Genomic DNA, 22,343 nt, shown 5'->3' on the forward strand with positions numbered 1-22,343 from the left:
ATAGATGTGGAAGTTAATTGATGCAACAATTTTTCAATACCGGAGTGTACCTAGAAATCACACAAGACTAGAGAGGGATTAACCAGTAATTAGTTAAGATCTAGTTAATCTAAGCATCATAGGCAATCATAAGAAGCATGAGAGAGGCATACTGAAAGAGAATGAATCATTGATTAGTGTTAATCAAGTCTCATGAGCAAGGAGAAGCTCAAGGACTCCATAGCCACACACCTCAAGAGCTCTCACCAAAGAGTGCTCTCAACAAATGAGTTTGAGCACCTAATTTCTTTTACACATTACTTTATATACTTAGGGTAAAAATATGCAATGTCCGGGCGCCCAAGGCCTTTAGGGCTCCACCACTTACTGAATCTACAACCTAGGTACACTAACTAACATCTTATTTACTACTTGGAACTCCCATTGAGCCTGTAACAAATTAAAATATTACAATGGCTTGAAATAATTTGAAAATTTACAATACGTGACCATTTTGGGAAAATGTGTAACTCTAATCTTTACTACTTCTTCACTTTGATCTTTGATGTGAATTCGTACGTCTTCGGTCTTTAGCAGCTTTTGTTAACTGACATTGACTTAGTTAACATCCCCCCCTTCCGATTTTAGTGCCCGTCCTTGGGCACTGTTGAAAAGTGTTTGTGGAGGGTTTTTGATTGGTTTTTGATGGGTTGATCGTCTTCATTTGTCATTAATTTATTGATGAGGTTCAACTTGTTGCAACATCTTCATTGGTCCGAATATGTTTGATGTGAGAGATGATGTTGCAATTATCCGTTGTAATAGCATGATGATGAGGCTGCTCTTTATTTGTGAAAAATATGTACAAGGGAATTAGGATGATGAGGTTCTAAATTAGGGTGTAGTACCTGGATGACCAAAGGGAAAAAACGCAGTGGAAAAAAAGTGCCTTTGGGATAAGCGCATTATTGGAGTACTTATTAGCATTGGAAATATTAATAGAGTACTCAAGGGATTATTTGATGATAGATATGGAATTAAAAAGGCAGCAAATATGAGAGGGTAGCACGATGGAACATTGGTTTGCCTTTGTAGTCCACTCAAGGTGCATAGGTGGAATCAAAAAAGAGTGTCTAATACATATGTCCATTGATGGGACATCCTTTTTATGCATACACAAAAATGCATGGAAAACAATATGATGTGCAATAAAGATTTTGAGGGGTTATTCAAAAAAATAGTGTATCTATAAAATCATATGACATGGCTTTGCAAGCTGGTACCCCTTTAAGAATGGTTTTTGTTGACGAAGATAAGTGCTCTTATCTTATTGTGCAATGTGCGTGAGTGTTGGACTCTACGACACTCCTCCAATTGTAAGTTAATAGACTTCGACTCTTATGTTCATCTCATCCAGCATGAGCAACATGACTTAGATATGCTCAACTCTTCCAGCTTGAGCGTAAGCCTAATAAATACAACTCTTAGCACAGAGTTTAATATGACTTGAAGCTTTGGGACTAATGCTTTGCTCATTTTATGGCTCATCAGCCCAATACTGACTATGCCAAAGAGTTTTTTTTGCACCCTAGCGACTTGAATTTTTACATTATGGAGCTTACTACCAACATTTCTTCATGTAAAAGTAAGCATTGAAGGTTTCTTTTCCCATACCTGTTTTATCATCTTTGAATCTGCATCGTTGGTTGGGTTGTCCTTCTTTGATTGTGAACACTCCATTATCTGTATGATTCTTCAGTTAGGCCTATTGATAGGAGTCTTTGATGTTGTTGTAGGCCTCCGTTGGTTGTCGGCATCTGGATTTTGGCTAGGAGCATTGGAAGACTTAGGAATCCAAATCTCTTAATGACCTTTGTATCTCCATTGTTGACTTTGCTTTGCTCGAGGTCTTGTTGAGTTCTTGAGATCTTCATGCAGGTCTGGTGTAGTTTCAGTTGGCTTGTGGTTGACTGGTAGCCAAATCTTTGTATAATCTGTGTGGAATCCTTGTCCAAGAGGAAGATTCTTTGAGATCCATCTTTGTTTTGTATTCTCTTGAGAGCTATAGTAGACTTTAACATCTTTTAATGTTGTTCTGTTGTATACCTACTTCTTTAGGTATCTTAAGATATTGTCGATGTTGATACCTTGTGGGCCTTCTTTTTTGGGAGGGACCTAAAGTTACTTCATATGCTCTAACCTGTGGTTTTGGCACCCATATCTGTCCGTTACCTCCATAGTACTCCTGTTATTTTAAGCTCCATTGTGATGCTATCCATCCCATGTGTTTGTCTTTCTGTGTGGATTTCCTGTCCTCAATCCAAACCAGATCATTGACTTTGACTAAACTGCTCGAAACAAACACTTGCTTGATTTTCCTTTGCTTTCTTGAGTACTTTGGCTGATATATCTTTGCTTTTCTGGGTGTCTCCTTAGAGGTTTCAGTTGGGTGAACAATTAACGTGAAGTTTTGAAAGCCCGACTTGCTTGAAGAAGCTGATCCATGAGGGTTCTTTGATGTACAGGCATATGTTGTCACACCTTCTTTGCTAGTCGGTGGAAGTTCCACTTTAGCTTTACCTTTGTCTGCAAGATTTATCGTTGATTCTTGTGACTCTGCAACTCTAAATCTAGCATTAATGGTACCTGTAATTGTTGCTTGCTATCTCTTGGAAAAGAGATTAATAGCATTGTATTTTCTTTGTAGGCTTTGTGTTGATCTAACCATTGGTGTCCAAGTATGACATTTGCAAGCATTTCCATTGAAGGCTTCACCTAAAATTTCACATGTTCTTCATGATTTTGGATACTAAGGGTAGTAACCATTTGTTCTTGACCTTGACTTGTAGCCTTACCCATGATTTCTCTATTATCTAGCTTGCCTGGAGTAATCTCTAGAATGCTCTGGATGTTGTTTGCAATCATACTGCACTTTGCTTCGTTATCCAATAGAGCATTGCATTGGACACTTGCTCCTTTTGTACTGCTGAGAACTATCGCTATTCTCCTTGGAGGTTCTATTGAAGATCTCTCTGCCCTGGTTTTGTCATGGTCTCATCTTGATCTAACCGTGTCTCTATGTAGGGTGACTTGAGACTTTGTTTTTCAATCTGACTTTCATCAGCTGATTTAGCTAGCAATGAGTGATTGATCTTTGGACATCCTATTGCTTCCCGGTTGTCAGCAGCTTTGTTCTTCTTTACTTCTGGCTTTGGTGGCATTCTCTGCTCAATAGCTATTGTGGTTGCTCTTTGCTCTGTTTGATTTGCACTTGTTATTGCCTGATTTGCTTTAAGCTCTTCTGAAGTTCTGTTCGATGGAGATGAATCATCTTCAATAAGATTTGCTTTGATATCAATCTCCATTCTAATTGTGCTTGAGGATTTTGTGCTGTCGTCCGTGGGTGACCAGTCTTGGTCTTCATTCTTTGTTGTCTGTGAAGAATCCGTCATGTTTGCATTTTGTATCTCTAACATCCTCTGAGCCATTGGCATTCCCATTATGATGTCATCTGGCATATCCTTTGCTGTGATCACATGAAATTGAGCTATGGTGATCTGTGAACTTACTTCAACAGTGGTGGAGATGATTCCCCAGCATTCTGCTCGTTTGTTTTCTGATATGCTCACAAATTAAGGAGCATCTTCCAGTTGTGGTTGGCCACATCTTTTTGAAGTGCAAAAAGAGATGAGGTTCTTGTTTAACTGAAAATCTAAATTTACTTCTCTTGATAACTTTTCTTCGTTTTTACCAACAATGTTGCATTTGATCATCTCAAGAGTGATTGGGTCCTTTGGTTGAGCTTTATCTGCATTTTCTTTGCTTTGATCACCTGATTTCATTGATGTCGACTAGTATGATTGTGATACTGTACTTTTTGTATGTGAGCATTGTCCACCTGCATCTCATTTAACCCTTGATCTTAGAAGATCCATTGTACTTTTTGGCAGAATCTATCTCTTTGGAGGATATTTTGGTGGTGACCTTTGTGTACCTTTTTGGACTTTAGCTCCCATTGACTTTGACTTTTTTATCACCTGTTCTGGCAGCTTGAGGCTTTGCATCATCTTCAGATAGTCTTTGACTTCAGTCGGCGGGCCATCCGTATGGGTTTGTACAAGGTCATGACCTTGCTGATATTCGTTACCATGTGCATCTTGATATGCATATGTCATCACATGTAACTGTTTGAACACTATTGAATTTGTCAGTTTTTGGCTTTGACTTGTGGAGATCATCTAAAACTTCTGTCCTTGATGATCTTCATAGAAGCATTTGTCTGCAGATTCTGATGGAATATGCGTCAATTGGAAACTTCCAACAACCATATGATCTTTCAATGGTTTCTGCTTTGAAGAGGTCTGCTGGCTAGAAGCTCTAGGGCTTCTAACTGGTGTAGCATATACTGATACGTAAGCCGAGCTTGATGGATTTATAGCTCCTCCCTTCCTAGGGTGATCACTATAGCTTGCTTCATTGTAAGAGTTGAAAATTGTTTGGCTCTGTTTTAATCTCACCTTTTGGGACTGTGAAGGTACACTTTGGATGGCATTGTTGAGTTTGGAATCTGTAAACCTTCTGCATAGTTTCCTATGTATCTCCTTGAAACATGACAATTATTCCCCAAGTTAAGCTGTAGATAGCATTATCCTTGCCCTGATATTGTCTATTCCATAGGTCTCCTATGATATAAGCTTCCGTGGTTTCAGGACCCAAGGCATCATAGATGTTAGACTCTCGTATATATCTACGATTGTTTTGGTCAAAGTATATGCTCGTTTGATCACAACATCGAAGCTTGATTTTTGATGGAGGAGAGTTTGGCTCTGAACAGATTTCTGGGTTCATTCGGGTAATATCCTTCAGTTCTAGAGAGGATAGGCTACAATAGATTCTTTCCTCTGAAATGAACCATCCTTTTTTATCTATCACTGGATGCACTTCTATAAGTTGGTATGTGGGCCGTTCAGACACTGGTTGATCCTTTTTGTACAGTTGCCCTTTTTGGTCTACACTGTGCATATGAATTATGTGTACCATACAAAGCTAGCATCATTCTCTTGGATGTGTCCCTTAAACTCGTAAATGATTGCACACTTGTGTCAGTGGATGCAAAATCATTTGCAAACCTAACAGTCTTTTCAACATTCGGTGCTATCTCAACACCTTGACCAAATTCATGCAAGAATTTGTTGTTCAAACAATCAATTTTAAGCATTTCAGGTGCCTACGTATCTTTATGCTCATTTTGAACTTGCAGTGTTTTTACTGGTGCTTCTAACGGTAATGTAGAATCACCCAATTGCATTAAAAGTGACAAGCTAGATACACTTACATCGAGATTCGCATTTTCAACTTTCTCTGTACCTTGCTTGGCAGTTGATATGTCCTTGTTGTCTGGATTTCTTGGACAATCTTCAGAAACATGTCTGCCTTTTTGTCCACAATCTGAGCAATACACCATGACTGGTGGTATTTCAAGAGGCTTTGTCATGTCAAGCTCTAGCTGAGAAGTTTCTGTTTTTGTGCTTGCCAAGTTGTTGGCATCTTCTTTCAAAACACTGAGCATCAAGCTATAGATTGCTCCATCTTGACCTTTGTATCGTCTTTGTTTTGGTTCTCCAATTAGACTGGCTTCTATTGGTTGATTTATTGGATCTTGCAATTCTGGTTCTTGACTATAGATGTGACCCCCGTAATCCATGTACAATGACCCTGATTACATATGCACCAACTGTATGTTTTGCTGGCTTGTGCAGATTGCTCGATAAACACTTTGGTCAATTTTTTGCACTTCTATCTGCACTTCATCTTTGAGCTTGCAATACCTAGCTCCACTGAAGTCTGTGAACATATGGGAGTTCTTTGAATCTGGCTTTACTCTGATCAATAGGATCGTGGCTCTTGTGTTGCTTTTACTGCTCATCAAGTATCTATGGCCTTCTAAATCTGCATATAAGACTTTATCTCCATTGTAGCCATATAGCTGTAAAATATGCTCTATTGCAGTTGTACTTGTGCTGCCACTGCTACTAGCTTGCTTTGTTGTACTTGAACTCTCAGCTCGATTTGAATCCATGTTGATTGGTTTTGTAAAAACTGTCTCCTAGCAGAGTCTGGTATCAATTAGCAAAATTTTTGCTGCTCGTACTAGCTTAATCTGTAATCATATGCGAGTTCTGTCCCTGTTCGTCCGATTAGAAGCTCATTTGCAGCGCAATAACTTGCACCTGCTGCCAATTTTTAGAGTGTCAAATTTTTGAATTTTGACTGATGCTCCACTGTTGGTGGTTTCGCTTGCTTTTTCCGGCCGTTCTTTTGCTGTTTTGGGATTTTCGTTGTTTGCTCGATTTTTCCTGGTCATTGTTCTTGATTTGTGCTCGTTTTGCGGTGCACTTCTTTGGCTTTGCTTTTTGGCTTTTGATTTGTTCGTTTATGTGTTTGTTTGCTCGGCGTGTGATTTTTTTACTTTTATGGGTTTTTTCGGTACCTTCGACGAGTTTCTTTTTATTTTTCTTGATTTTTTGGTGAAATTTGAAATTTTCTTAATTTTTTGGTCCTTTTATGATTTTTAACATTTTTTTGGAAACGTTTTGATTTTTTATTTATGATTTTTTTAATATTCTTGGAGTTTTTTGAAGTTTTTTTGAATTTGCAATTTATTGGGATTTTTCCTAATCAATTTCTAAATGTTTATGAATTTTTTGAGTTGTTTACTCTTTTTGTGAATTATCTGTGGGATTTTTGGGTTTTTAAAGATTTTTTGTGAGTTTTTTATTTTTTTGAATTTTTAAGTTTTTATATTTTTTGTGAAGTTTTGAAATTTTTATGAGGTTTTATTTTTTTGTTTTTATGATTTTCTATGTTTTTTTAATGATTTTTTAAACTCTTTTTTTATTTTGTTTTTATTTTGTTTTTATTTTGTTTGATTTTTTTTGTAACCTTTAAATCCTTTTTTGTTTTTTTAATTAATTTTTTTAATTTTATTATAATTATTATTTATGTGATTTTCTAATCCCTTTCTTTTAAAAAAATTTATCAAAATTTTGTGATTTTTTAATAATTGTTTTTATGTTTTTTTATTAAAAAATTGACGACTTACCTGGCTGAGGCGCTTGGCTGGCGAGGGCATTGAGACAGGCGTTGACTCCGGATGTATGACAACAGCACGCCAGCGTGCGAGGCGCGAGAGGAGAGGTGGGGCAGCCTAGCGCGGGTTCAAGAGGGGGTGAGGTGGCGTAACTGGCGGGTAGAGCAACGGGTGCGACAGCGTGAGACAGAGAGCGCAGGGGTCTCCCTGACAGCCGGACACGAGAGAGAGAGAGAGAGAGAGAGAGAGAGAGAGAGAGAGAGAGAAGAGAGAGAGTGGGAATAAGTTAGTGGGAGGAGAGAGAGTTAGAGAGAATGGGAGTGTGTGTGTGTGTGTGACGGGTGGTGTTCACCCAGAGAAGAAGAAGAAGAAGATAGTTTTAACGTCGTAGGAAATTATCCCAAGAGACCTTAAAGATCTAGCCAACGAGGTTTTGAACCCCAGCTATTATTCAAGAGAGAAGAAGAAGAAGAGTTTTTAATGTCGAAGAAAACTATCGCAAAAGACCGAAGAGGTGGCTTCCGGCGTCAACAGAGGAGAGAGGAAATTACAAACGCGCAACAAGAGACTATTCATGCGCCGAAAGGCACGCTTGAGAAGAGCCGAAGCTCGAAATTAGATCGTCGAGTGCACGCAACCATCGAAATCTATTGGGACACGTGCCCAAGCTCGAGATCAACCGGCCGATGCTTTCAATTTTTTAATTTTCTTAATGCCCGAAAAAGCCAAATTTAGTTCGAAATTAGCCGAAAACGTTAAAATTTGCTAGAAAATTCCAAAATTTATCAAAAAAATCCAAAAATTTTCTTGATAACAGATTTTACCAAAAAGGCAATTTGCGACAGAATCTTCAACACGACCCTCTGAAATAGCAAATCGCTCAAAATTCGACTATGGAGGTCACAAATTCAAACAAAATGATGCCGTGAATATGCACACACAAAATAGCTCGTAAAGATCACAAAATATCTCGTAAAGATTACAAAATATCAAATTTTTATGGAATTAACCAAAAATTAATACAAAAATCAACAAAAAATTTATAAAATTTATCCGAAAAATACCCAAATTATTTTACAAATTCTCCACACATAGTGGAATAGTGCAGCCAAATAAAATCACACAAATCACATCAAATCAATTTCCAACCAATTTCATTAATAAAATAAAAACTATGCAATTAAACCGACAAAATTACCGATAAAATTAGGTCAAAATTTGACGCAATTGAAATGTGTAAATCCCTGTTTTGGGCACAAAAACACAGAAATTAATCATTACACATCAATTATGCAATCAAAATATGAATCAATCATGCAAATTAAACACTTTTTTACGCGCGCACACACTAAAAAATTGACAGTTTTTACCAATCTTTAGGTGCGTACACAAAAGGGTTAAACTTGTCAAATTTGCAATGAGATTCACAAATGATTAGTTGCACATGAGCACAACACAAATCAATCATCACAATTGAAAAGTTATAACACGCACATTGATTTTTAGTGCACAAACATGGGCAAAATAGTGCACACACACCTAAAATTAAGCATACGCACACTCAATTAGAATGCACACATACTTGATTTTAGTGTACATACACTTGCAATTGACCATACAAGCATGCAATTAACTCAATTAGGCACCGAATTAGCAACACACATTCACCAATTAGCAATTGAAACTTGTCAAATTCATACGTCACCAAATCTTAAAAATTTCGACATTACGACGGCATAAAAATGAATAATCGTAAAATTTTCAATCCATAACATCAACATTGCATTGCATCAACATAACATAGCATTACATTGCATCAACATAGCATCAACATTACATTGCATCATGGTGGGATCTCTACACAATTCTACACATCCTTAGATTCTAGGGAGGTTGAGAATACCACCTTGATTACACTTTCCATTGAAGATCAATTGAATGATCGAATGCTCCAATTTTTCATAGCAAATAAGTAAGTTAGAAAAAATTAATCAAATTAGCAAGGGATTAGTGTAAAATTAGAGTGTGTAAACACACAATTGGCAAGATGCGGTGATAGATTAGGGAATTATGGACACAATCCTTCATGCATACACATTTAAAATCGACACAAACATATACACACAAGTGAAATTAGTAGTGGAATTAGTGAGGGAACGCATTCGATTATGCCACAATTACACTAGCGTAGGCCATCGTCCCCGGCAATGGTGCCAAATATTGGAGGTCCCATCGTTGCAATAGCTGCAATGACCAACAAAATTGTCAATATAGAGGGATGAGCTACTTGGCTAGGGCATGGAAACACTCACACGGTTAGTGAGCTAATCGTGGCAACACAAATGATTAACTCTATGAGATGAGCTTCTCGACCTATGGATGAGCTAAGCCACAATGAAGAGCAATCTCCATATCCACTTCTCTTCAACTCCAATCAACCCAATCACACACACTACGATTGCAACACGCACACAACACTAATCCTATCATGCAACACACTAATCGTAATCACATACACATAGATTTATTGAGCACCACACTCCAATCAAACCTACATGCACACACAAGCAAGAGAGGGCAATCACACAAGACTAGAGAGGGCAATTTGGTATGCGCATTACTCGTGACCGTAAGAACAGGTTGTTGTACCTTTCTCAAAAAAAGTATGTGGACAAGATTCTTGATCGTTTCAACATGTGGAAGGGGAAGGTTTGAGTACTTTATTGCCTGCATATTTGAAACTTAGCAAGAATGATTGTCCCAAATCTGCTGGGAATAAGCTGCGATGGCTAAGGTTCCTTATGCTTCAGCTTGTGGTAGTCTCATGTATGCAATGGTGGGTACAAGACCTGACATTGCACATGCATTGGGAGTTGTCAACAGATTTATGTCCAACCCTGGTAAAAAGCATTGGGATGCTGTCAAGTCGATTCTCAGATACTTGAGTGGCACTACAGCTAGACAGTTATGCTGTGGTCGTGGAGAGTCATCCATTCAAGGATTTGTAGATAGTGATTATGCAGGCTGTGTTGACAGTCATAAATTGATAACATGTTGGCTTTGCACATTTGCTGGTTCTGCTATTTCTTGGAGATCCATTCTTCAAAACTGTACATCCATTTCTACCACAGAGGTAGAGTATATGGCATTGAGTGAGGCATGCAAAGAAGTTATTTGTCTTGCTCGCCTAGTGAAAGATCTTGGATTGGAGCAGTGTACACCAATTCTTCATTGTGACAATCAGAGTGCTATTGCCTTAGCTAACAATCTAGTGTTTCATTCCAGAACGAAACACATTGATATGCATTATCACTTCAGCCATGAATCCCTAGAAAACAAGAGCTTTGATTTAGTGAAGATTCCTACGCCATAGAACACAGCGGATGCACTAAGCTACAACCTTCAAGAGTGCATAAGAGGAAACTTCCTACAACGCTTTCTGGAGCCTGATACCCATCAAACAATCTCAAAACGCAACAGAACTTGAAGGAGACCCTACTAACACCAATAGGTTGCTCTCCCTAAGGTCTATGAACCAAAACCCCAACCCAAAACAACTTGTGCAAAATCACGTAGGATGTCTGGCCGAAATTTGCAGGTCATCATTTTTGAAATGTAAAGTGCCTAATGTGTAGCTCTACTCAATGCAAACGCGTGGATATGCTGCAATGCAAATTGGACAACGTATGCTCACCGAATCACGATATGAATCTCGTAGATGGAGCTCGCAAAAACGGACCGTACGCGCGCAATGTAGGTATTGGCGCGTAGCTCTCATCCGGGGCAACACGCTGCACTTCTCCGCACTCGATTCCGACCACCGGTGCGCGCGTAGCGTCAAGATGAAGGTCTCCCTCTCTCTCGTACATAGTACGGTCACTCACAGACTTCAAACTTTTTAAAAAATGACAAAAGGTCCTTTCATTAAGGTCAAAAAGTGGTATAAATACCTTACAATTCTCAAACCCTAATGTTCCAATTTAACCATCTACTCAATCTAAATGTTAAAACTGGGATACAATCTGGAAACTTCTGTAAGCCCCAATATTTACAAGGTGAAATGTTGGGTTTTCTCAATAAATGAATGATTACAAAAAATAATAATTTGACGAGCAGTCATTTTCCGTAGGGTGTGTCCAGCTTCTAACAGGTCCAATGAGAGTTTAGATGCATTAATTAATTACCTAAAGCTCTCACAAAAGGGGAAAGGGGGACACATGTCAGAAGGCTATCACTTATGTTGCTTAAATTTCATTTGCTAAGCTGGGAGAGGTCCAATGGAGTGTCGGCATGAGTAAAATGCAAGAGGGGTCGGCCAAGAGAGAGAGGGGGCTGAATTTGTCAAAGTCATTATCACACACACACTCACACAATCTCATGTGTAGCGCAAGAAGACTCTCTCTCTCCTTCTCAAGCTTTAATGGAAAGCTTATCACCTACTCCAAGCTTGTGAGAAGAGAGGCCTACACCAACAACTCTTGGCTTTGTGATGCAAATCCAACCAAGAGCCAAGCTTCAATGCATGCTCATCTCCTCTATCATGCTAATTACTAAGCTATGCTATGCTAATATGAGTGATTATGTGAGGAGTTGTACATATTTCTCGTAAGACTACTCCTTCTTCCTCTCAATCTACTCTCATACCCCGCTAGCTCTCACCATCTTCGAAGGTGTGTAAGGTCTTGGGTCTAAGATCGTGAGGGAATTGATGTTGTGTTTTATAAGTATTTTGCTTAGTGCTTGAAGCTGCCATCTTTATTGAACTAGCTAGTATTGAAGGAACACAAAGAATTGTATTGTAAAATGTCTCTCTTGATGTAAGAAACCTATAATACAAAGCCTTTTGGAGGGGGAGACCGGCTCCATGTAAATCCGGTCCTCAACTGTTGTCAATAGATTAATTTCTCTCTCTTTTGAAGTATTGATCATGCCTATCTAACTAGGTGTTATGATTTTTGTTGCTCTCTCCACCCAAGCACTCTTGTTATGCTCATTAGGAATCTATTCTAATGAAATTCTCACAATGTTCATGCTATTTTGTGCTACACACAAGTTACTAGGCCATTAAATGTTACATTGCTGCTACTACAGGGTGAGGTTGATAAGTTTGATTAGCAAGTCAATTTTTGGACATGGCCCTTTGATTTCTAAAGTTTCCTCTTCCTTGATTTCTGGCTATTTCTTTAGGCAGAGGTGTTGACCGTAAAAGAGCATCCTAGAGTGATATGGGTCTCATCACTTCAAGAAGGTTATCAAAAGGTTGGCTTTAATCCTTGACAGAACCATGCTACCTACTTCTCAATGGAAATATTTGGCTTTAATCCTTGACAGAACCATGCTACCTACTTCTCAATGGACATATTTGGGTTATAAACTTGGAGTAATACTCCCCCACTGATAAGGATAACTATTTTAGAGCAAACAACTCATTCATTTTGGCGTCTCGATGATGTTACCATATACATGTGGTAGTGATGTGTGTGAACACACTAGGACCACCGGGGCATTTTTTCCTTCTTTAGGAGGTTTTTTCCCCCGTGCATTGTATATACGCCCATCACTCTAGGGCTATCTATCTTTCCATTGCACACTAAGTAATACACTCTCTGTTGTGTGCCTTGAGCTTCCTTTGTCTTCTCCAAGCTGTGTGCATTTTCTCTGCAACCCTAATTCCAACAATTGGTATCAAAGCAGGTTGCATCCTCCCGGGCTTAGTCGCCAGCTGCTCCAGTATACGCCTGTTCACTTTCTCTGCTTCAAGTGAGCTTTGGCAAGCGTTCGCAGGTCTGCTCAGATTTTTGATTCGGGCTCATTTCCGCCTCCGTTTCCAGTACAGGCAGTACTGCACAGGCTATTTTGTCATTTTGTGCAGAATTTCTGTCAGTGCCGTTTTCTGCATAACAGGTGCCTTATAGTCTTCTACACTTTGTGCTATATAGCACGTGTTGTTCTCGCTCCGTTTCTCCTATTTTTGGGCAGTTTTCATATCAGGTGCAACATTTACTATGGCTGACAACAACAACACAGATGTGTTCAAGATGTTTGTTGCTGAGGACAGGTTGGATGGGAACAACTACCCTATGTGGGCTTATATGATGCAACATGTACTTGTGTCAAAGGGCATCTAGAACATTGTGCAGGGCATTGATGTACATTCTGGTTCTGAGGATGTAGGCGATGTTGAGGATGTTGCAGGTCTTGCTGCAAGGATTGCAGATGTTAGAGTTGTTTTGCCTACGACAGAACAAGCTCGTTGGGATGTTAAGGATGCGCAGGCTCATGCATTGATTGCGTTATCTATGAAGCGCACCATTGTTCCTCTTATCCGTTCAACAAAATCTGCAAAACAGGCTTGGGATATTTTGGTTGGTCTTTATGCAAGTCGCAATGAGGCTAAAATTGCGTTGCTGGGTACAGAGCTGGAGTCGAAGATTATGGCACGAGGAAGATGATATGGACACTTTCCTTGCTAGTGTCAAGGATATTAATGAGCAGATTATTTCTGCAAGTGAAGTCATTTCAGACAGTTCACTTGTGCAGACTGTTCTTGATGCCTTACCAGATTCTTACCAGACTTTTGCTAGTACTTGGAGACTTATGACCCAAGGAAATCCAGAAGTTGTCAAGTTTGATGCATTATGCACATTGCTGTTGCAAGAGTCACTTTCTAGAAAAAACAGGACTAGAGAGCGTGCAGTTAAACAGGCTTTTATTGCTTCTCAAAGAAAGGGTGGAACAACAATGCAGCCACTTCTTATGGTTCTACTGCGAGTGGCAAAACTTCTGTTCCCAATGCTTGTGCTGGCAGCACATCGTCTGGCAATTCTGGTGATAAGGGCAAAAAGAAGATGCGTTGCCATTATTGTAAAGCTAATGATCACTTGATCAAGTCGTGTCCTAAGTTCAAGGCCAAAGAGGCTAAGAAGAAAGAGGGTGGTTCCACTCCAAATGCTGGTTCAACTACAAATGCAGCCATTGTTGAGTCTTCTGTGAAATATGATTGTAATGCTAATGTTGATGCAAAATGGGCTTTTAGCGCAGAGTGCACTTACAATCCTGCTGTCCATGATGCATGCTTGTCAGTTGTTGCAGATTCACATGTGTGGTATTTTGACAGTAGTGCTACAAAGCACATTACCTCACATCGTGAATTGTTTACCTCTCTTGAGTCTGTCCCTCATTGGAATTCAGTCACTTGTGCCAACAATGCCTCTTATCCAGTTCAGGGAGTTGGAAAGATTGTGCTTACTACTGCTAATGGGAGTTCTTTCACACTTGTTGATGCACTTTATGTACCTGGGATCAAGAAGAATCTCTTGTTTATATCCGCACTTGCTAGACTTGGACTTGTAGTCAAATTTGTGGATGACAGATGTACAGTACATGATCTCAGTTTTGGTGATGAAATTGTTGCATCTGGCCTTTTGTACCGTGGGCTGTATAAGCTCACTTTGTATGACAAGTGTGGACAAAATTTTGCAAATGCTGTCGCAGATTCAAGGGCTATTTCAGATGCAAAACTTTGGCATGCACGTTTTGGTCATCTGAATTTTGCCAGTTTGCTACGTTTGCAAAAATCTGATATGGTTGCTTCTTTGCCACCTCTTGAAGCACCTGTCAAACATGTTTGTGAAGGCTGTATTTTGGGTAAGATGCAGCGTTCTAAATTTCCAAAGGATGGTTCAGTTCGGGCCACATGCAGGTTGCAGCTTGTGCATAGTGATGTTTGTGGGCCCATGCAAACTCCGTCCTTGGGCAATTACCTATGCTTCGTGACTTTCATTGATCATTACTCTAGGCATGCATGGGTATTTCCGCTTAAAGCGAAGTCCGAAGTTTTTATGTGCTTCAAACAATTTTTGGCTATGGCTGAACATGTCTCGAAATGTACTATGGGCACCCTCCGTTCCGATCGAGGGGGGGAGTATATGTCTCATGAATTTAATGCATTTCTGTCTAGTCGTGGGATAAAACACCAATGTACAGAGACTTATACACCTCAGCAAAATGGTGTTGCTGAGAGGAAAAACAGGTCACTGACAGAAATGGCACGATGTATGGTCAAAAGTCAAGCGTTGCCGCATTCTTTTTGTCTTGAGGCCATCATGTGTGCCACTTATGTATTTAACAGGTCTCCTACGAAAGCCTTGCAGTCTATTACTCCATATGAATCATGGAATGATAGAAAGCCTTCTATTGAGCACATGCGTGTTTTTGGTTGTTTGGCATATGCTTTGGTGCCACAAGTGTAGCACAAAAAATTGGATGATAAGGCTATCAAATGTATTTTGTTGGTTATAGTGCTGAAAGCAAAGGTTACAGGTTGTATCATCTGCAAACAAAACGTATTCTAGTTTCTCCAGATGTAGTGTTTGTGGAAGATTCTGTTCAGCCCTTGCTGTCATGTACTAGAGACAGTACTGTAAGCTCACAGGACATTTATGACACTTTGTTGCCTCTTTTCAGTGGTGGAAATATGAATGTAAGTTCCAATGAGGAAAATGTACAGCTTATGGGGGTTTCTGAAAATGTTCTAGATTAGCGTATTACTAATGCAGATGTACATGATGTACTTGGTGAGGAAAGGGCTGAAAATGAGTAGGCTAGAGGTATGCCAAAATGGCTGGTGCACACTTTGCATGACAGTAAATTGGATGCACCTTTGTCTAGTCGTACTCGTTCAGGCTCTCGCCATGCATCTTATGCATCAGATTGTTATGCTTTGGCTGTGTCTATCTTACATGATGTTGAGGAGCCTGTGTCTTTTGATGAAGCACATAATTCAGAAAATTGGATGGCTACCATGCAATCAGAATATGATGCACTCATAGAAAATGACACATGGACTTTATGTGATTTGCCTCCTGGCAAAAAGGCCATTGGTACAAAGTGGGTTTACAAGTTGAAACGCAAGCCGGATGGTGAGATTGATCGCCATAAGGCTCGACTTGTTGCAAAGGGTTATGCACAGCAAAAAGGCATAGATTATGAAGAGACTTTTGCTCCCACTTGTCGTATGACTACTGTACGTTTTCTATGTGCATTGGCAGCTCATTTTGGTTGGGATGTACATCAATCAGACATTGTTACTACTTTCTTGAATGGTGACATATTTGAGGAAGTTTATGTAACGCAGCCTCGCGGTTTTGTCATAAAAGGATAAGAGCACAAAGTGTGCAGATGTAAGAAGGCTTTGTATGGGTTGAAGCAATCTCCTCGTGCTTGGTATGAGAAAGCTGACACTCATTTGGTTAAACGAGGATTTCGTAACAGTCCAATAGAAAGCACATTGTATGTAAAGCGTGAGGGGGATGTACTTCTTATTGTGGTTCTTTATGTTGATGATTTGCTGATCACTGGACCAAATGAGAGACATATTGCTGAATTTAAGGCTGATTTGAATGCTACTTTCAAGATGAAAGATTTGGGGCTGTTGCATCATTAGTTGGGTATACAGTTTAAGCAGTGTGATGGTGGTATTGCCTTGTGTCAGAAAAGTTACATAGAGACATTGCTATGTAAGTTTGGACCTGAGGATTGCAAACCTATTGCCACTCCCATGGAAACAGGTTTGAAGTTGAGTCTACATGATGCTGGCAATCTTGCTGATGTCACTCTTTACCAAACTGTTGTTGGCTGCCTCATTCATGTATGCAAAACAAGGCCGGATATTCAGTTTGCAGTATCACAGGTTAGCAGATTTATGCATAGTCGAGGGTCTAAGCATTGGCAGGCTGTCAAGAGGATTTTCCGCTACCTTAGTGGCACTTTAAATCTTGGCTTGTTTTATCCCAAGGGGGGATCATGACTGGTTGTTTTGACACGTGAGTGTCCACAAGTGGTTTTTGTTTCATGCTTGGAAGTTCATGTATATCATGGTTGAGCAAGAAGAAACCTACTGTGGCCACTTCGAGTTGTGAGGCTGAGTACAGGGTAGTCTTCACAGCTACGGTTGAGTGTGTATGGCTCAGACGCCTTATGGCTGATTTGGGTGTTGGACAGGACACTGCCAACACTATCTACACTGACAGTCAGAGTGCATTGGCAGTTGCGAGGAACCCAGTTTTTCATGCTCGCACAAAGCACATTGAGGAGCATTACCACTATGTCAGGGAGAGGCTCTCAGCAGGAGAGATTAGCTTGGCTTATGGGCCAACATAGGACAACCTTGCAGATCTTTTCACCAAGGCATTGTCTCATGAGAAGCTTGAAGCTTTCCGCAAAGCTTTGGGCTTACTCCCCTTTGTGGACTGATCATGTCCTTAGGGCATGGCACTTTCCTCTACTCATGTGCCAGCTCTCGTTCACCGCATCACTCCAGGGGGGATTTGTTATCATATACATGTGGTAGTGATGTGTGGAACACACTAGGACCACCGGGGCACTTTTTCCTTGTTTAGGAGGTTTTTTCCCCCGTGCATTGTATATACGCCCATCACTCTAGGGCTATCTATGTTTCCATTTCACACTAAGTAATACACTCTCTGTTGTGTGCCTTGAGCTTCCTTCGTCTTCTCCAAGCTGTGTGTGCTTTCTCTGCAACCCTAATTCCAACAGATGAGCAGGTGGAAGATATCGTGTTGTAACCGCTTCTTTAATATCCTCCCAAGAGTGGGAAGATTGCAAAACACCCAAGTCATTGCAATGATGTTTCCACCATATTTCTGCAACACCAATAAGACAAAAAAATGCAAGCAATAGTTTGAGTTACATGCTGGGTCCATGCAGCTTCAAAATATTCCTCCATTGCCTCAATCGAGGCTTCAGCTTTGTGCTCAATATGGGCTCCCTTGCCTTTGAATGTGGGTGGTTGGGCTTGTTTCAGGAGAAGTTTGTTCTCTTGTATGGTAGCATATAAGGCATTTGATGGTACCTACGCAATAATGCACTTATTGATGATGTGATTTAAGACTTAATGCAATATCAAGTGATTTAAACTTCCACATCTCAAGAAAACATTTGGAGTGCAATTAAGTTACGAGATTCAAGATGTCATAGACTTACTCATAACAAGATATATACAAAAATTGAGATCTTACTGAGAATCTTGAGGAGTGTCTCCTTATTTTATCATAATAAATACAAAGGTTAGCTTTGCCAAAAAGCAGGATGATTCTTAGAGCCGAATTCCAGAGACATAGTGATACAATCAATAGGTATTTGTGAATAAGTTTTTATAATTGATTATTTCATCTGAGTAGTAGCTCTTATACACATCATTGTGGGGTTCATAAAATACAAGGCTGTTATTTGGTGGGGAAATATTACGTACAGAAATGGGTTTTATCTTGTAGCTTGGGATCACCTTCACCACTTGATTAAAGACCCATTCAATTAAGGTCATGTCAAGGCCATCTTCAAAGATAATAGTGTAGTCATATCTAATGGTACCAAGGAAATAATAAAGCTTGATAACTTGCAGCTCTTCCCCCCCCCATTGAATCTTCTTTAGATCAGAGGACAGGTATCCGAGCTTCTTCACATTGATTACAAGATGCCACCGTTGCAGTCCCATGCAAGCTCCCATCCCCTTTGGATTCTTGTTGATGGAGGAGAGAAAACCTTCTTCAAAATTGTCATCATATTGCATCGAAAACAAAATTTAAAGAGCAACAAGCCCCAAAACACATTATCTCAAAGGTCTTGGGCTTGCAATACTTAGTATCAGCATCTTCCTAAAACATCAATGCTAATAAGTTCTTGAACTTAAGTCTCCAATTCATTTTTCCAAATTTTCAAACAATAACGATTTTTCCAATTTCCTAACATAGGCCCTAATACCACGTGTGAGGTACCCACCTCGTTACCATAACCTTTTGGCAACTAGAGGGTACCTGACATGTTGCTAGGTCCTAATTGCTTGAGAAAACATAGTCAAGAAAGAATTGTTTTCCAATGGACGGCCTCTCGTCACCAAGTAACTTGAGTCCGAACCATTAAAGAGGTTTCCTAGCATTGTCTCGTAGGGAAAGCATGAACTAACACAAGAATTTTATATGTCCCTAATTCTCATCTTACAAAAGAGAGAAAAACCAAATACCTTTTTCTCCATAGCTTTTAGAGGCACATATATTTGGGACTTATCAGCTTTGGCACAATGAGTCTGTAAGTTTGCTTCTCCTAACAAGAGGGAGTGGAGACTTTCTCGACTAATCAAGACTACCCATCCTTGACTAGAAACCTGAGTCAATCCCCACCTCCCACCCCCGCACTCACACTTTTTTCTTGTTTTATAATTACTACCAAATGATTGTCCATACACAAAATGATTTCCATCACAAGTTTGTTAAGAAATCCATTACAACATTATCAAATCGACACCAAGACAATCTCTCTTAGATAAAAGCTTGACATACAACATTACTTCATTATATTCCAATACTTCGGAATCGTAGAAACTTCTTACGACAAATCTTTACTCCATCCATTGTCATTGGCTGCCCATACAACCAATAGTGGACTATCTTCAATAAGATTTGCTTTGATATCAATCTCCATTCTAACTGTGCTTGAGGACTTTGTGCTGTCGTCCGTGGGTGACCAGTCTTGGTCTTCATTCTTTGTTGTCTGTGAAGAATCCGTCATGTTTGCATTTTGTATCTCTAACATCCTCTGAGCCATTGGAATTCCCATTATGATGTCATCTCGCATATCCTTTACTGTGATCACATGAAATTGAGCTATGGTGATCTGTGAACTTACTTCAACAGTGGTGGAGATGATTCCCCAGCATTCTGCTCGTTTGTTTTCTGATATGCTCACAAGTTTAGGAGTATCTTCCAGTTGTGGTTGGCCACATCTTTTCCAAGTGCAAAAAGAGATGAGGTTCTTGTTTAACTGAAAATCTAAATTTACTTCTCTTGATAGCTTTTCTTCATTTTCACCAACAATGTTGCATTTGATCATCTCAAGAGTGATTGGGTCCTTTGGTTGAGCTTTATCTGCATTTTCTTTGCTTTGATCACCCGTTTTCATTGATGTCGACTGGTATGATTGTGATACTACACTTTTTGTATGTGAGCATTGTCCACCTGCATCTGATTTAACCCTTGATCTTAGAAGATCCATTGTACTTTCTGGCAGAATCTATCTCTTTGGAGGATATTTTGGTGGTGACCTTTGTGTAGCTTTTTGGACTTTAGCTCCCATTGACTTTGACTCTTTTATCACCTGTTCTGGCAGCTTGAGGCTTTGCATCATCTTCAGATAGTCTTTGACTTCAGTCGGCGGGCCATCCGTATGGGTTTGTACTATTGAATTTGTCAGTTTTTGGCTTTGACTTGTGGAGATCAGCTAAAACTTCTGTCCTTGATGATCTTCATAGAAGCATTTGTCTACAGATTCTGATGGAATATGGGTCAATTGGAAACTTCCAACAACCATATGATCTTTCAATGGTTTCTGCTTTGAAGAGGTCTGCTGGCTAGAAGCTCTAGGGCTTCTAACTGGTGTAGCATATCCTGATACATAAGCCGAGCTTGATGGATTTATAGCTCCTCCCTTCCTAGGGTGATCACTATAGCCTGCTTCATTGTAAGAGTTGAAAATTGTTTGGCTCTGGTTTAATCTCACCTTTTGGGACTGTGAAGGTACACTTTGGATAGCATTGTTGAGTTTGGAATCTGTAAACCTTCTGCATAGTTTCCTATGTATCTCCTTAAAACATGACAATTATTCCCCAAGTTAAGCTGTAGATAGCATTATCCTTGCCCTGATATTGTCTATTCCATAGGTCTCCTATGATATAAGCTTCCGTGGTTTCAGGACCCAAGGCATCATAGATGTTAGACTCTCGTATATATCTACGATTGTTTTGGTCAAAGTATATGCTCGTTTGATCACAACATCGAAGCTTGATTTTCGATGGAGGAGTGTTTGGCTCTGAACAGATTTCTGGGTTCATTCGGGCAATATCCTTCAGTTCTAGAGAGGATGGGCTATAATAGATTCTTTCCTCTGAAATGAACCATCCTTTTTTATCTATCACTGGAGGCACTTCTATAAGTTGGTATGTGGGCCGTTCAAACATTGGTTGATCCTTTTTGTACAGTTGCCCTTTTTGGTCTACACAGTGTGCATATGAATTATGTGCACCATACAAAGCTAGCATCATTCTCTTGGATGTGTCCCTTAAACTCGTAAATGATTGCACACTTGTGTCAGTGGATACAAAATCATTTGCAAACCTAACAGTCTTTTAAACATTCGGTGCTATCTCAACACCTTGACCAAATTCATGCAAGAATTTGTTGTTCAAACAATCAATTTTAAGCTTTTCAGGTGCCTGCGTATCTTTATGCTCATTTTGAACTTGCAGTGTTTTTACTGGTGCTTCTAACGATAATGTAGAATCACCCAATTGCATTAAAAGTGACAAGCTAAATGCACTTACATCGAGATTCCCATTTTCAATTTTCTCTATACCTTGCTTGGCAGTTGATATGTCCTTGTTGTCTGGATTTCTTGGACAATCTTCAGAAAAATGTCCGCCTTTTCGTCCACAATCTGAGCAATACGCCATGACTGGTGGTATTTCAACTGGCTCTGTCATGTCAAGCTCTAGCTAAGAAGTTTCTGTTTCTGTGCTTGCCAAGTTGTTGGCATCTTCTTTCAAAACACTGAGCATCAAGCTATAGATTGCTCCATCTTGACCTTTGTACCGTCTTTGTCTTGGTTCTCCAATTAGACTGGCTTCTATTGGTTGATCTATTGGATCTTGCAATTCTGGTTCTTGACTATAGATCTGACCACCATAATCCATGTACAATGGCCCTGATTACATATGCACCAACTGTATGTTTTGCTGGCTTGTGCAGATTTCTCGATAAACACTTTGGTCAATTTTTTGCACTTCTATCTGCACTTCATCTTTGAACTCGCAATACCTAGCTCCACTGAAGTCTGTGAACATATGGGAGTTCTTTGAATCTGGCTTTACTCTGATCAATAGGATCTTGGCTCCTGTGTTTCTTTTACTGCTCATCAAGTATCTATGGCCTTCTAAATCTGCATATAAGAATTTATCTCCATTGTAGCCATATAGCTGTAAAATCTGCTCTATTGCAGTTGTACTTGTGCTGCCACTGCTACTAACTTGCTTTGTTGTACTTGAACTCTCAGCTCGATTTGAATCCATGTTGATTGATTCTGTAAAAACTGTCTCCTAGCAGAGTCTGGTATCAATTAGAAAATTTTTTGCTGCTCGTACTAGCCTAATCTGTAATCATATGCGAGTTCTATCCCTGTTCGTCCGATTAGAAGCTCATTTGCAGCG

General features: G+C 39.6%; 1 protein-coding gene across 7 annotated transcripts in view; it reads left to right on the forward strand.

Moving 5' to 3' along the window:
• LOC147417477 (uncharacterized) overlaps positions 1-12,284 on the forward strand; it is a 124,629-nt gene extending 112,345 nt beyond the window's left edge. For 2 of the 7 annotated variants that reach the window (XM_086507504.1, XM_086507505.1), the window contains exons 6-7: positions 3,930-4,100; positions 4,265-4,920. In XM_086507504.1, coding sequence (XP_086363630.1) covers positions 3,930-4,056 — 127 coding nt within the window. In that variant the 3' untranslated portion in view covers positions 4,057-4,100; positions 4,265-4,920. Of the gene's footprint in view, positions 1-3,929; positions 4,101-4,264; positions 4,927-12,256 lie in introns of those variants that run through there. The other 5 variants (XM_086507496.1, XM_086507493.1, XM_086507498.1 and 2 more) reach the window with 5 other exon arrangements.
• The last annotated feature ends 10,059 nt before the right edge of the window (positions 12,285-22,343 follow it).

This window comes from Adiantum capillus-veneris, chromosome 30, assembly GCF_014529385.1.
Source record: "Adiantum capillus-veneris isolate H3 chromosome 30, ASM1452938v2, whole genome shotgun sequence".
Taxonomy (NCBI): domain Eukaryota; kingdom Viridiplantae; phylum Streptophyta; class Polypodiopsida; order Polypodiales; family Pteridaceae; genus Adiantum; species Adiantum capillus-veneris.